This window comes from Ranitomeya imitator, chromosome 6 (assembly GCF_032444005.1).
Source record: "Ranitomeya imitator isolate aRanImi1 chromosome 6, aRanImi1.pri, whole genome shotgun sequence".
Classification (NCBI taxonomy): Eukaryota; Metazoa; Chordata; class Amphibia; order Anura; family Dendrobatidae; genus Ranitomeya; species Ranitomeya imitator.
The window spans coordinates 61362409-61377229 of NC_091287.1; the positions used below are offsets into that span (position 1 = coordinate 61362409).

The 14821-nt window shown below is 44.1% G+C and overlaps 1 protein-coding gene across 4 annotated transcripts in view; it reads left to right on the forward strand.

Moving 5' to 3' along the window:
* DIP2C (disco interacting protein 2 homolog C) overlaps nucleotides 1–14821 on the forward strand; it is a 492724-nt gene that overhangs the window by 268910 nt on the left and 208993 nt on the right. For all 4 annotated transcript variants that reach the window (XM_069729709.1, XM_069729707.1, XM_069729706.1 and 1 more), the window contains one exon: nucleotides 3715–3786. In XM_069729709.1, the coding sequence (XP_069585810.1) occupies nucleotides 3715–3786 (72 nt within the window). The remainder of the gene's footprint in view (nucleotides 1–3714; nucleotides 3787–14821) is intronic.

Below are 14821 nucleotides of genomic sequence, written 5' to 3' on the forward strand. Positions count from 1 at the left end.
GAATTGCAGAAAAATGGAGAGACCAAGGTAGCCGAGCTGGCCCGATTATTAAGGGCGAACTCAGCCAACGGCAAAAATGACACCCAATCATCCTGGTCAGCGGAAACAAAACATCTCAGATATGTTTCCAAGGTCTGATTGGTTCGTTCGGTCTGGCCATTAGTCTGAGGATGGAAGGCCGAGGAGAAAGATAGGTCAATGCCCATCCTACCACAAAAGGCTCGCCAGAACCTCGAGACAAACTGGGAACCTCTGTCAGAAACAATATTCTCAGGAATGCCATGTAAACGAACCACATGCTGGAAGAACAAAGGCACCAAATCAGAGGAGGAAGGCAATTTAACCAAGGGCACCAGATGGACCATTTTAGAAAAGCGATCACAGACCACCCAAATGACCGACATTTTTTGAGAAACGGGAAGGTCAGAAATGAAATCCATCGAAATATGTGTCCAAGGCCTTTTCGGGACCGGCAAGGGCAAAAGCAACCCACTGGCACGTGAACAGCAGGGCTTAGCCCTAGCACAAATTCCACAGGACTGCACAAAAGCACGCACATCCCGTGACAGAGATGGCCACCAGAAGGATCTAGCAACCAACTCCCTGGTACCAAAGATTCCTGGATGACCGGCCAGCACCGAACAATGAAGTTCAGAGATAACTTTACTAGTCCACCTATCAGGGACGAACAGTTTCTCGGCCGGACAACGATCAGGTTTATTAGCCTGAAATTTCTGCAACACTCTCCGCAAATCAGGGGAGATGGCAGACACAATGACTCCTTCCTTGAGGATACTCGCCGGCTCAGATAACCCCGGAGAGTCGGGCACAAAACTCCTAGACAGAGCATCCGCCTTCACATTTTTAGAGCCCGGAAGGTATGAAATCACAAAATCAAAACGAGCAAAAAATAACGACCAACGGGCCTGTCTAGGATTCAAGCGCTTGGCAGACTCAAGATAAGTAAGGTTCTTATGATCAGTCAATACCACCACGCGATGCTTAGCACCCTCAAGCCAATGACGCCACTCCTCGAATGCCCACTTCATGGCCAGCAACTCTCGGTTGCCCACATCATAATTACGCTCAGCAGCAGAAAATTTCCTGGAAAAGAAAGCACATGGTTTGAACACTGAGCAACCAGAACCTCTCTGTGACAAAACCGCCCCTGCACCAATCTCAGAAGCATCAACCTCGACCTGGAACGGAAGAGAAACATCAGGTTGACACAACACAGGGGCACACTACACTCTCTCCCTCCTGCATTTTCCATTGACTCTGTCCATCTCTTTACCTATTCTTTCTTACCCATTCTCTTATTTTCCTTCTTTCTCTTATATATCTTCCCTTTTTCCATTTTTCATTCTCTCCATCATTCTTTCTCTTTCAATCTCTCACATAGTCTATCTATCATTCCTTCTCTCTCTTTACCTCTCTTTAGTTCTTTCTATCTTTACTTCTGACTCTTGTTCCTCTTCTCTCTACCTCTCACTCTCGTTCCTCCTCTTTCCTTCCTTCCCTTTTTCCCTCATTCCCTCTCTTTATCTCTCTCTCGCTCTATAGGACAGCGAGATATTTTAGTAACTGCCACAAACAATATATAAATATATATATACGGTATATACACACACTGTGTGCACAATTATTAGGCAACTTGTCATAAGCTTCGTCCATGGAGTTTGTCAGTTTCTTGATGATCAACTTTATTGGCAAAACCAACCACAGCCGCCCAGACACTCATCAGAGAGGTGACTCTTGTCCTTCACCATAAATCTTCTGTTTAAAGCCCACAAGTTCTCAATAGGTTCTAGATCAGGTGTAGAAGGAGCCATGTGATTATTCTCTCATCTTTAAGGCATTTACTGGCAGCCGAGCTGTGGAGACTTCGATGCTGGGATGGATCAATGTCCTACATAAAAATCATGGTTTTCTTGGAAGATGCAGACTTTCTCCTGTACCATTTTGAAGAAAGTGTCTTCTTAAAACTGGCAATAGGTTTGGGAGTTGATTTTTAGCCATGTTTAACCTGAAAGGTCTAACTAGCTTCTCTAGTAATAATACCAGCCCATAATAGAGCCCACCTCCACCTTGCTGGCATCTGAGTGGAAGTGGAGGTCTGTGCCCATTACTGATCCAGCCACAGGCCCATCCATCTGGTCCATCAAGAGTCGCTCTCATCTCATCAGTCCATAAAACCTTTGAAAAAAATCTGTCTTCAGATATTTCTTGACCCATTGACCCATTGTTGTCGTTTTACCATTCGTGTTCTGTTCCATGGTGGTCTGGTTTCAGTCTTTGTCTCTGACCACTGAGCATCTTGTACTTCTGGACCTCCAGGGAAGTTGCAACTCTGGTATATGACAACACAGGTAGATAGATAATGTCTTCCTGGTCACTTTACGTTTGACTGCAAAAAGGTTTGAGAAGAACCAATGTTCCTCTATTTTTCTGAACATGTTTTCGCGATCCTCTTGACTTTTTGCAATAAAACTTTTGATGGTTCTGTGATCACGTCCCAATATCTTAGCAATTTCAAGAGTGCTGCATCTTTTCGTAAGACTCGTAACAATTTTTTTACTCTTCAGTCAGTTAAAGCTTTTTTGGCCTAATAATTGTACACACCTTGATGAAGGGTGTTGTATCCTTAGGCCTCACCCTCCCTCATTACACAAATGCACATCACTTGATCTGCTTCATCCAATAAGCATTCAGCATTATACAGCTTGGAGTTGGAAAATCAGCATAAAAGCAATGATAAGGTCAACATACTCACTTGACTAATAATGGTGCACCCATTGTATATGACACTGAGTGGTAGAAAATATAAAATTATACCTAGCAAAGCCTTTCTCAGACAACCGTTTAATAGTGCACACTCTCCAGGCTGCAGTAAAATGTCATGATGGACTTGTGAAATATGGTGCTGCCTTGTATACGCTTTATATGGCTTTTTACGCACTTAAAGGGACTCTGTCACCTGAATTTGGCGGGACTGGTTTTGGGTCATATGGGCGGAGTTTTCAGGTGTTTGATTCACCCTTTCCTTACCTGCTGGCTGCATGCTGGCTGCAATATTGGATTGAAGTTCATTCTCTGTCCTCCGTAGTACACGCCTGCGCAAGGCAAGATTGCTTTGCGCAGGCGTGTACTATGGAGGACAGAAAATGAACTTCAATCCAATATTGCAGCCAGCATGCAGCCAGCAGGTAAGGAAAGGGTGAATCAAACACCCGAAAACTCCGCCCATATGACCCAAAACCAGTCCCGCCAAATTCAGGTGACAGGTTCCCTTTAAATGGAATGATGTAATGATAACTATGTCCTTTGGAATTGTTATTTCAGAAAAGTTTTCGTACATGTCCCCTGTTCTGTATTATCTCATAAACCTGCATACGCTTGTGTGATTCATGACTATTTTCAGTGACAATATAATTTCTGACAGTCTTTTCTATAAATAAGTATCTGAAAGGCAAGGCCTTCAATAAAACTCTAGATTTTACTGGGAAGCACATGTGGTGGGAATATCTGTTAGTAACTGTGTTTCGTGTCTTTGTTGCTTTGGCAATGGATATGGCTCTTGTGGCTTGTGTTCTGCTGACCCGTCTCTTGGCTTGTGTTTCCCCGATGTCTGATGTAACGTTGGTGCAATTTCACAAAAATAGAAGCAATGAAAAATAAGTTCCCTTTCTCATCCATTTCACTTATTTTTGGCAGGTGACATCACACAGAAAGGTTATGAAAAGAAAAGATCGAAATTAATAGGAGCCTATCTGCCTCAGCTACAAGGTATGGACAAGGCTTATAAACACATTTTAACTGCAGTAGTTGAAGAGGAAACTTAAGTCCTCCTAAAATATACATTATAGCAAAGCTTTCTTACAAGTCTGTTATTTTATAAACTCTCTAATGCTAAATAATAAATGAAGTTATAACCATGTTGGTGGTGCATGCAAATTACCTTCTGATAGTAATCTGGCTGGTCCGATAGTCTTCTAGTCGGTTCCATTCCTGAAACTAGTCATGCACTCTGGGCTGTAATCATGCCCACAGTGGCGTAATTCATGTCACATGAAGGGTTCAATGTCATAGAATCACTCCTAAGACACAGGCACTCATCAGAACGAAATGTCCAAGTGCCGGGGTGTGCTTACAACCGCTGCACCGCCACACCTCTATGACTGAAAGCTGGCAGCTCCCAGGAGAAATAAAGTTAATTTCCTCCCAGTTGCCGCCTTTTCAGTGAGGCGGCCAGCCAACATTGTAACTCTATTAACCTGCAGATTAACCATGTACAGTATCTACAGGTTAAAAGCATTTGGGGACATGAGGGTTCCCCTTAAGTACAAGCTGGATTCAACCAAGTACCGTATATACTCGAGTATAAGCCGACCCGAGTATAAGCCGACCCCCCTAATTTTGCCACAAAAAACTGGGAAAACTTATTGACTTGAGTATAAGCCTAGGGTAGAAAATGCAGCATTTACCGGTGAATTTCAAAAATAAAAATAGATGCTCCATACCGTTCATTATTGCCCCATAGATGCTCCATATACAACTGTGCTATATAGAATGCTCTGCACCGTTGATTATGGCCCCATAGATGCTCCTTATAATGCTGTGCCCCATATATGCTCTGCACCTTTATGGCCCCATAGGTGCTCCTTATAATGCTGTGCCATATATGCTCTGCACCTTTATGGCCCCATAGGTGCTCCTTATAATGCTGTGCCCCATATATGCTCTGCACCTTTATGGCCCCATAGGTGCTCCTTATAATGCTGTGCCCCATATATGCTCTGCACCTTTATGGCCCCATAGGTGCTCCTTATAATGCTGTGCCCCATATATGCTCTGCACCTTTATGGCCCCATAGGTGCTCCTTATAATGCTGTGCCCCTTATATGCTCTGCACCTTTATGGCCCCATAGGTGCTCCTTATAATGCTGTGCCAGATATGCTCTGCACCTTTATGGCCCCATAGGTGCTCCTTATAATGCTGTGCCCCATATATGCTCTTCACCTTTATGGCCCCATAGGTGCTCCTTATAATGCTGTGCCCCATATATGCTCTGCACCTTTATGGCCCCATAGGTGCTCCTTATAATGCTGTGCCCCATATATGCTCTGCACCTTTATGGCCCCATAGATGCTCCTTATAATGCTGTGCCCCATATATGCTCTGCACCTTTATGGCCCCATAGGTGCTCCTTATAATGCTGTGCCCCATATATGCTCTGCACCTTTATGGCCCCATAGGTGCTCCTTATAATGCTGTGCCCCATATATGCTCTGCACCTTTATGGCCCCATAGGTGCTCCTTAGAATGCTGCTGGTGCTGCCATAAAAAAAAAAAAAAAATCACATACTCACCTCTCTTCTCAGGACGCCGGCGCTTTCAATAATTACCTGCTCCTCCTGCGGCTCCGTCTCCAGCACTGACGCTCAGCAGAGGGCGCGCACTGACTACGTCACAGCGCCCTCTAACCTGAGCGTCACTGCTAGAGGACGCTGCAGACGGAGCCGGAGCGAGGAGCAGGTAATTATAGGCTACGTTCACACTAGCGTTGTGCGCCGCTGCGTCGGCGACGCAACGCACAACGCACGCAAAAATGCGGCAAAACGCACGCAAAAACACTGCGTTTTGCGACGCATGCGTCGTTTTTTGCCGAAAATCGGACGCAAGAAAAATGCAACTTGTTGCGTTTTCTTGGTCCGACGCTTGCGGCAAAAAAGACGCATGCGTCGCACAGCGCAACTAACGAAAACGCATGCGTCCCCCATGTTAAGTATAGGGGCGCATGACGCGTGTGTCGCCGCTGCGTCGCCCGACGCTAACCCGACGCACACTAGCATAACGCTAGTGTGAACGTAGCCATAGCGCTGCGCTCCCCTTACCTGCTGCGGCGCGGTCCCTGCAGTCCCTGGCTTCTCCGGCGCTGCAGCTTCTTCCTGTAATTGAGCGGTCACATGGCACCGATCATTTACAGCAATGAATATGCGGCTCCTCCCCTATGGGGGTGGAGCTGCCTATTCATTTCTGTAATGAGCGGTGCCATGTGACCGCTCAGTGCAGGAAGAATCTGCAGCGCCGGAGAAGCCAGGGACTGCAGGGACCGCGTTGGGAGCAGGTAAGTATGATTACACAGCCCCCGCTCCCCCTCCCCTGCTGACACCCGGGTATATGACTCGAGTATAAGCCGAGAGGGGGACTTTCAGCCCAAAAAAATGGGCTGAAAATCTCGGCTTATACTCGAGTATATACGGTATGTGACCGCTATTTCAGGAGCGATTCTGTCATGTTGGACACTGTTAGGATGGCACTGCCTAAATGACTAGTTAGAGGTATTTTGCATATATTGCACTTATGATAATAACTTTAATTAGGTTATTCAAGATTAGACAGTTTATCTAAAAACATGGTAAGCTATTACCATAAATAGTTGGGTAACAGTGAATAAGTTAGTGAACATGGTGAATAAGCTGGATATCATGGTGAATAAGTGGAGCACCACAGTGAATAAGTGTGGTAATATGGTGAATAAATTGGGGAACATGGTGATTAAGTGGAGTAACATGGTGAATAAATGGAGTAAGATGGTGAGTAAGTGGGTTAAGTTGGTGAGTACAGTGAATAAGCTGAATAACCTGGTGAATAAATTGGGGTAACATGGTGAATAAGTAGGTTAACATGGTGAGTAATCTAGGTTAACATGGTAAATAAGTGAGGTAAGATGGTGAATAAGTGGGGTAACGTGAAAAATTGGGTAACATGGTGAATAAGTGGGGTAAGATGGTGAGTAAGTGAGGTAACGTGGTAAACATGGTGACTAAGCTGGATAACATGGTGAATACATGGAGTGGCACAGTGAGTAAGTGGAGTAAAACTAACCGACAATATTACATGGAAAGGCATACAAGTAGTTTAATTGATTGCAACCTTGTTCAGTGGTCAGTTATGAGTTTTCGAGGCCATAGGTAATAAGGACCATAGGTGTTTTACTTGTGATATTTTCATCACGAGCTATAGTATGTGTACATAGTTTGGCACAAATACTTTTCATAATGAGATGTCACAAGTGTGCAGTATCTATACATAAAAAAATGGCATCTATTGGGGGATTATGATACCATCGGTCAGATTTATTACTAATGTACACTAGTTTTTGTACCAGATAAACAGATTTATGTCCCCTGTGTACCCGAACCATGCTCTGTTAATTAATCTGGGGCATGCTGCACTTGGTAAGATACTGGTGCATCATACATTTGTACATGGTGCACATGTCTTCAAGGGGTTTTCTCAAGTAGTTTTTTGAGCACCACACAGCTTTCCATTCTCTTTCACTTTCTGGAGGGCGGACTCTCCTTCTTGAGTGACAGTTCTGGTGAGTAGCAGAGCTGTAGTATTAGTTGAACTATAAGGTTGTGTGCACACTTTGCATTTATGCTGCATTTTTTCAGTGCAGATTTGTTACAAAACTTGAAAGCTCCTAGAAAACCAGCTGTACACTATGTGAGATAAAAGCAGTGCAGGAGAATGACAGCAGAAAAAGCAAGTCAATAGCAAACTTGCTTATGTTTATGCTGTCTAACAAACTAAAACATTGTCATAAAATGAGAACACCCTTTTTAATAAATCTTTTTTAATAAAAGTTGTCTCCTTTTGGTTTTTAAAGACTTTTTGTTACCTTGCATAGTTACTGCCTGGATAGACATACTGACAATTTAGATTATGAGCCCCAATGGGTACAGTGAGGACGATGTCTTTTAAATCCTGTGGAACTAATGATACTACAAAAGAAAGCAAAATAACTGAATACAGAGTTTACCAATACATTTAGAATTTTTGAAAATGAAAGCTCAATCCTGGCAGAGAAAGACGACGATTTCTCTGATATTATAAGGTTGCTTATTTTCAGATGTACCATTAATTTGTTAAATAAAAATTAAAACAATGGTTACTTTTTAAGCCTTTGTGCTGTGTATCCTTAAGCTTGTTTTTAACTTTTTTTGTGCCTTGTGATTTTCTCCTAAATATATAACGGTAGATACATGCTGTTCCTCTTTGGAAGGATGAGAAGTACAAGTCCTATAAAAGTCCTCGTATAATCTCATAGTACATTACGCAGATTCCAGTCTCACACCAGGATATAAATTGGGTTATAATTTGTTAGATACCAGACAGCTGCCTTAGGCTACGTTCAGACTAGCGTTGCGCGCCGTTGCGTCGGCGACGCAACGCACGACGCACACAAAAACGCGGCAAAACGCACACAAAAACGCTGCGTTTTGCGACGCGTGCGTAGTTTTTTGCCGAAAATCGGACGCAAGAAAAATGCAACTTGTTGCGTTTTCTTGGTCCGACGCTAGCGGCAAAAAAGACGCAAGTGTTGCAAAACGCAACACACAAAAACGCATGCGTCCCCCATGTTAAACATAGGGGCGCTTGACGCGTGCGTCGCCGCTGCGTCGCCCGACGCTAAGGCGACGCACACTAGCAGAACGCTAGTGTGAACGTAGCCTTATACGTATCACATTCAGCAATCCAATTGCTCTTAGTCACCTGAACAAGCCACATAGTGCATTATACTGTGCAATTTTCTCATTATTTTTGCAGAATAAAAAAAAGAAATGACAGGTTTGTATAGCATGTAATAATCCAAAAGTGTATGTGGTATGTGTGTGTATATATAAGGCCTAAAGTTAAAGATGACACATTTTAGGCAAAAAAAAAAAATATTGTCATTTTTTAAAAATTGCAAAAAGGAAAATGGGCTGATGCAAAAGTTTGGAGTTTTGTGCGCTTAGATAACTTTGACCAAGGTTTCCAGACCTTAATTAGACGGTTAGGGTTATGACTAGTGATGAGCGAGTATGTTCGTTACTTGAGTTCCTCTGAGCATGCCCGGGTTGTCTCCGAGTATTTCGGCGTGCTCCGAGATTTAGTTTGTCAACGCAGCTGCATGATTTGCTGCTGCTAGACAGCTTGAATACATGTGGGGATTGCCTAACCCACATGTATTCAAGCTGTCTAGCAGCTGCAAATCATGCAGCTGCGTCGACATAAACTAAGTTTCCAAGCATGCTGAAATACTCTGAGGCAACCCGAGCATGCTCAGAGAAGCTCGAGTAACTAGCATACTCGCTTATCACTAGTTATGAATTGTTCACTATCATCGTTAGGAAAGGCCAGTTGATGCAAATTTCCCAGCTTTATAAAAACCCAGCCTCCTCTAACCTTGTGCCAAAAATCATCAGCCATTGGTTCTTCTAAGCAGCTGCCCAGCACTCTGAAAATGGTGGAGGACCACAAAGCAGAAGGCTATAAGAAGATGGCAAAGTGTTTTCAAGTTGCCATTTCCTCAGTTCGTAATGTAATCAAGTAATGGCAGTTAACAGGAACAGTGGAGGTCAAGATAGTCTGGTAGACCAAGCAAAATTTCAGTGAGAGCTGCTCGTAGGATTGCTAGAGAGGCAAAATAGACCCCTGCTTTACTACAAGAGACAATCAGAAAGGTTTAGCTGACTCTGGAGTTACTGTAGTACATTGTTCTGCTGTTCAGAGACACCTGTACAAATATGGCCTTCTGTCCGGTTTCCACCTCTGTGTGTCTGGGATGCAATTATTGACATCTCAGCCATTCAATCTCGTACAGGGGCCTGCTAAAGCTGTCAGTACTTGGATTGACAGCTCAGTTGTCAAGTTCGGTGCAGGGGCATGCTGAGCTGTCAGTGTGTTGATTGACAGCTTGGCTGTCCAATCTGAGACTGGGAAGCGCTGGCTGTCTCAAGATGTTCATTATCCCAGACTACTATTGCCAGACTACTTAACTGGGCTCTTACTCCCAGACCTCTGCAAGACGTGCAGCTACTGCGCGGTTTGCCTCACTGTGTCTTGCGTTCTGTTTGTAGCTCTTTCATTGCCTGACATTGGACCTTGTTCTGACCGTCCCGTCTGTTTAACCTCTTCTGCTCTGATCTGCTATTCTCTCGGTATTCTGATCTCGGAACGTTACCTGACTACGTCTTTCTCTTCCTTCTGTTTGACATACCTTCCTGGCTTTTGACCTTGGACCTCTTGACCACTCTACCTCATGGTTAGACCGTCACACCATCATGGAAGATGCATCAGATGAAAACCTCTCCTGCATCCTCACCATAAAATTCAGCATCAGAAGTATGCAAATCAACATCTAAACAAGCCTGATGCATTTTGGAAACAAGTTCTGTTGACGGGTGAGGTTAAAATAGAACTTTTTAGCCACAATAATCAAAGGTATATTTGGAGAAAAAAGGGCACAGAATTTCATGAAAAGAACATCTCGCCAATCATTAAGCATGATGGTGGATCAATCATGCTTTGGGGTTGTGTTGCAGTCAATGGCATGGGGAACATTTCACGGGCACGGGGAAGAATGGATTCAATGAAATTTCAATAAATTCTTGATGCAAACATCACATCATCCATAAAAAAGCTGAAGTTAAAAAAGAGGATGGGTTGTACAAATGTTTAATAATCCTCAAAAGGCACAAGATTAAGGTTTTACAATTGCCCTCACAGTCCCCTGAACATCATTGCAGTGCATGCAAGACGCCCCAGGAATCTCAGAGAACTGGAAACATTTTACAAGAAAGAATGAATGAAAGTCTTTCAAACAAGAATTCAACTCTTGGCTGGCTACAAAAAGTGTTTACAAGCTGTGATACTTCCAAAAGGGGGTGCTACTAGGTACTAATCATGCAGGTTGCCCAAACTTTTGCATCAACTCATTTTCCTTTTTGTAACTTTTTTAAATGTAAAATATGAAAATACAAGTTCTTCTCACTAAATTAGAATATCATCAAAAAGTTAATTTATTTCATTTCTTCAATACATAAAGTGAAACTCTTATATAGAGTAATTACAAACAGAATGATCTATTTCAAGTGTTTATTTCTGTTAATGTTGATGATTATGGTTTACAGCCAATGAAAACCCAAAAGTCATTATCTCAGTAAATTAGAATACTTTATAACACCAGCTTGAAAAATTATTTTAAAATCCGAAATGTTGGCCTACTGAGATGTATGTTCAGTAAATGCATCCAATACTTGGTCGGGCTCCTTTTGCATCAATTACTGCATCAATGCGGCGCGGCATGGAGGCAATCAGCCTGTGACATTGCTGAGGTGTTATGGAAGCCCAGGTTGCTTTGACAGCAGCCTTCAGCTCGTCTGCATTGTTGGGTCTGGTGTCTCTCATCTTCCTTTTGACAAAACCCCATAAATTCTCTATGGGGTTAAGGTCAGGCTAGTTTGATGGCCAATGAAGCACAGTGATACTGTTGTTTTTAAACCGGGTATTGGTACTTTTGGCAGTGTGGACAGATGCCAAGTCCTGCTGGAGAATGAAATTTCCTTCTCCAAAAAGCTAGTCGGCAGAGGGAAGCATGAAGTGCTCTAAAATTTCCTGGTAAGAGTCTGTGCTGTCTTTGGTCTTGATAAAACACAGTGGACCTACACCAGCAGATGACATGGATCCCCAAACCATCACTGATTGTGGAAACTTCACACTAGACTTCCAGCAGCTTGGATTGTGGCCTCTCCTCTCTTCCACCAGACTCTGGGACTGTGATTTCCAAATAAAATGCAAAATTTACTTTCTTCTGAAACCAACACCTTGAACTACTGAGCAACAGTCCAGTTCTTTTGCTCAGGTAAGACGCTTCTGGCGTTGTCTATTGGTCATAAGTGGCTTGACACAAGGAATGTGACACTTGTAGCCCATGTCCTGGATACTCTGTGTGTTCACTGCTTGTGAATTTCCACCACATTAAGTGGCCTTTTCTTAACAATCCTTTCAAGACTGCGGTTATCCCAGTTGCTTGTCAACCTTTTTCTACCACATTTTTTCCTTCCACTAAACTTCCCATTAATATGCTTGGATACAGAACTCTGTGAACAGCCTGCTTCTTTAGCAATGACCTTTTGTGGCTTACCCTCCTTGTGGAGGGTGTCAATGACTGCCTTCTGGATATCTGTCAAGTCAGCAGTCTTCTCCATGATTGTGGAGCCTACTGAACCAGACTTAAGCTGGAGTCACACATAACGATATCGTTAACTATATCGTTGCAACGTCATGCTTTTGGTGACGTAGCAACGATCCCGCTAACGATCTCGTTATGTGTGACAGCGACCAACGATCAGGCCCCTGCTGGGAGATCGTTGGACGTTGGGGAATGATCAGGACCTTTTTTTTGGTCGCTGATCACCCGCTGTCATCGCTGGATTGGCGTGTGTGACGCCGATCCAGCGATGTGTTCACTTGTAACCAGGGTAAATATCTGGTTACTAAGCGCAGGGCCGCGCTTAGTAATCCGATATTTACCCTGGTTACCATTGTAAAAGTAAAAAAAAAAAAAACAGTACATACTCACATTCTGATGTCTTGTCACGTCCCCCGGCGTCCACAGGGTTAAAACTGCTTTCGGCAGAGCTGCTAATGTGTCAGCGCTGGCCGTAAAGCAGATCACAGCGGTGACGTCACCGCTGTTACTGCCGGCTCTGACAGTCAGTGCAGGGAAACTCTCGGCAGCAGCGCGTGCATTAGCAGCGCTCTTGCCGAAAGCAGTTTAAACCCTGTGGACGCCGGCGGGAGACGTGACAGACATCAGAATGTGAGTATGTAGTGTTTTTTTTTTTTTTTTTTAACTTTTACAATGGTAACCAGGGTAAATATCGGGTTACTAAGCGCGGCCCTGCACTTAGTAACCCGATGTTTACCCTGGTTACCCGGGGACTTCGGCATCGTTGAAGACAGTTTCAACGATGCCGAAGTCGTTCCCCTGGTCCTTGGTCGCTGGAGAGAGCTGTCTGTGTGACAGCTCCCCAGCGACCACACAACGACTTACCAACAATCACGGCCAGGTCGTATGGCTGGTCGTGAGCGTTGGTAAGTCGTTTAGTGTGGCTAAAGCTTAAGGGACCTTTTTAAGTGCTTAGGAAGCGTTTGCAGGTGTTTTTTTTGTTAATTAATCTAATTTACTGAGATAACTGAGACTTTTGTGTTTTTATTGGCTGTAGTCCATAATCATCAAGATTAACAGAAATAAACACTTGAAGTGAATCACTCTGTCTGTAATGACTATATATAATATACGAGGTTCACTTTTTGTGTTGAAGAACTGAAATAAATTAACTTTTTGATGATATTCTAATTTAGTGAGAAGCACTTGTATGTGTATATACCGTATTTTCTGGTGTATAAGACGACTGGGCTTATAAGACGACCCCCAACTTTTCCATATAAAATATTGAATTTGGGATATACCTGCCGTATAAGACGGGGGTCATTTTATACGCCCAGTCATCTTATACGGCGTGTTGTTCCCAGGGTCTGGAGGAGAGGAGACTCTCCTTCAGGCCCTGGGATCCATATTGATGTAAAAAATAAAGAATAAAAATAACAAATATGGATATACTCACCCCTCCGCTGGCCCCTGGCTCTCAGCGCTGCGAGCATCTGTCTCCGTTCCTAAGAATGCAGTGAGTGAAGGACCTTTAATGACGTCGCGGTCACCTGACCGCGACGTCATCGAAGGTCCTTCACTCACTGCATTCTTAGGAACAGAGACAGATGCTCGCAGCGCTGAGAGCCAGGGGCCAGCGGAGGGGTGAGTACTGTATATACTCGAGTATAAGCCGACCCCCCTAATTTTGCCACAAAAAAACTGGGAAAACTTATTGACTCGAGTATAAGCCTAGGGTAGGAAATGCAGCAGCTACCGGTGAATTTCAAAAATAAAAATAGATGCTCCATACCGTTCATTATTGCCCCATAGATGCTCCATATAAAGCTGTGCCACATATAATGCTCTGCACCGTTCATTATGGCCCCATAGATGCTCCATATAAAGCTGTGCCATATATAATGCTCCATACCGTTGATTATTGCCCCATAGATGCTCCATATAAAGCTGTGCCATATATAATGCTCCATACCGTTGATTATTGCCCCATAGATGCTCCATATAAAGCTGTGCAATATATAATGCTGCTGCTGCAATAAAAAAAATCACATACTCGCCTCTCTTCGCTCAGGACGCCGGCGCTTTCAATATTTACCTGCTCCTCGTGCGGCTCCGTCTCCAGCACTGATGCTCAGCAGAGGGGGCGCACTGACCACATCACCGCTCCCTCTGACCTGAGCGTCACTGCCAGAGGACGCTGGAGACGGAGCCGCACCGGAACGAGGAGCGGTAAATATCGCACAGCGCTCCCCTCCCCGTATACTTACCTGCTCCCGGCGCGGTCCCTGCAGTCGCTGCTTCTTCCATCAATGCATCTTCTTCCTGTATTGAGCGGTCAGTTACCGCTCATTGCAGTAATGAATATGCGGCTCCACCTCTATGGGAGGTGGAGCCGCATATTCATTACTATAATGAGCGGTACCATGTGACCGCTCAGTACAGGTAGAATCTGCAGCGCTGGAAGAAGCAGGGACGTGCAGGGACTGCGCCGGGAGTAGGTAAGTATAACTAGACAGCCCCCGCTCCCCCTCCCCTGCCGACCCCCGGGTATGACTCGAGTATAAGCCGAGAGGGGGACTTTCAGCCCAAAAAAATGGGCTGAAAATCTTGGCTTATACTCGAGTATATACGGTATATCCATATTTGTTATTTTTATTCTTTATTTTTTACATGAATATGGATCCCAGGGCCTGAAGGAGAGTCTCCTCTCCTTCAGACCCTGGAAACCATCCAGGATCGCCCCCTGCAGCCGGACCCGGCGTATAAGACGACCCCCGACTTTTGGGACAATTTTTAGGGGTTAAAAAGTCGTC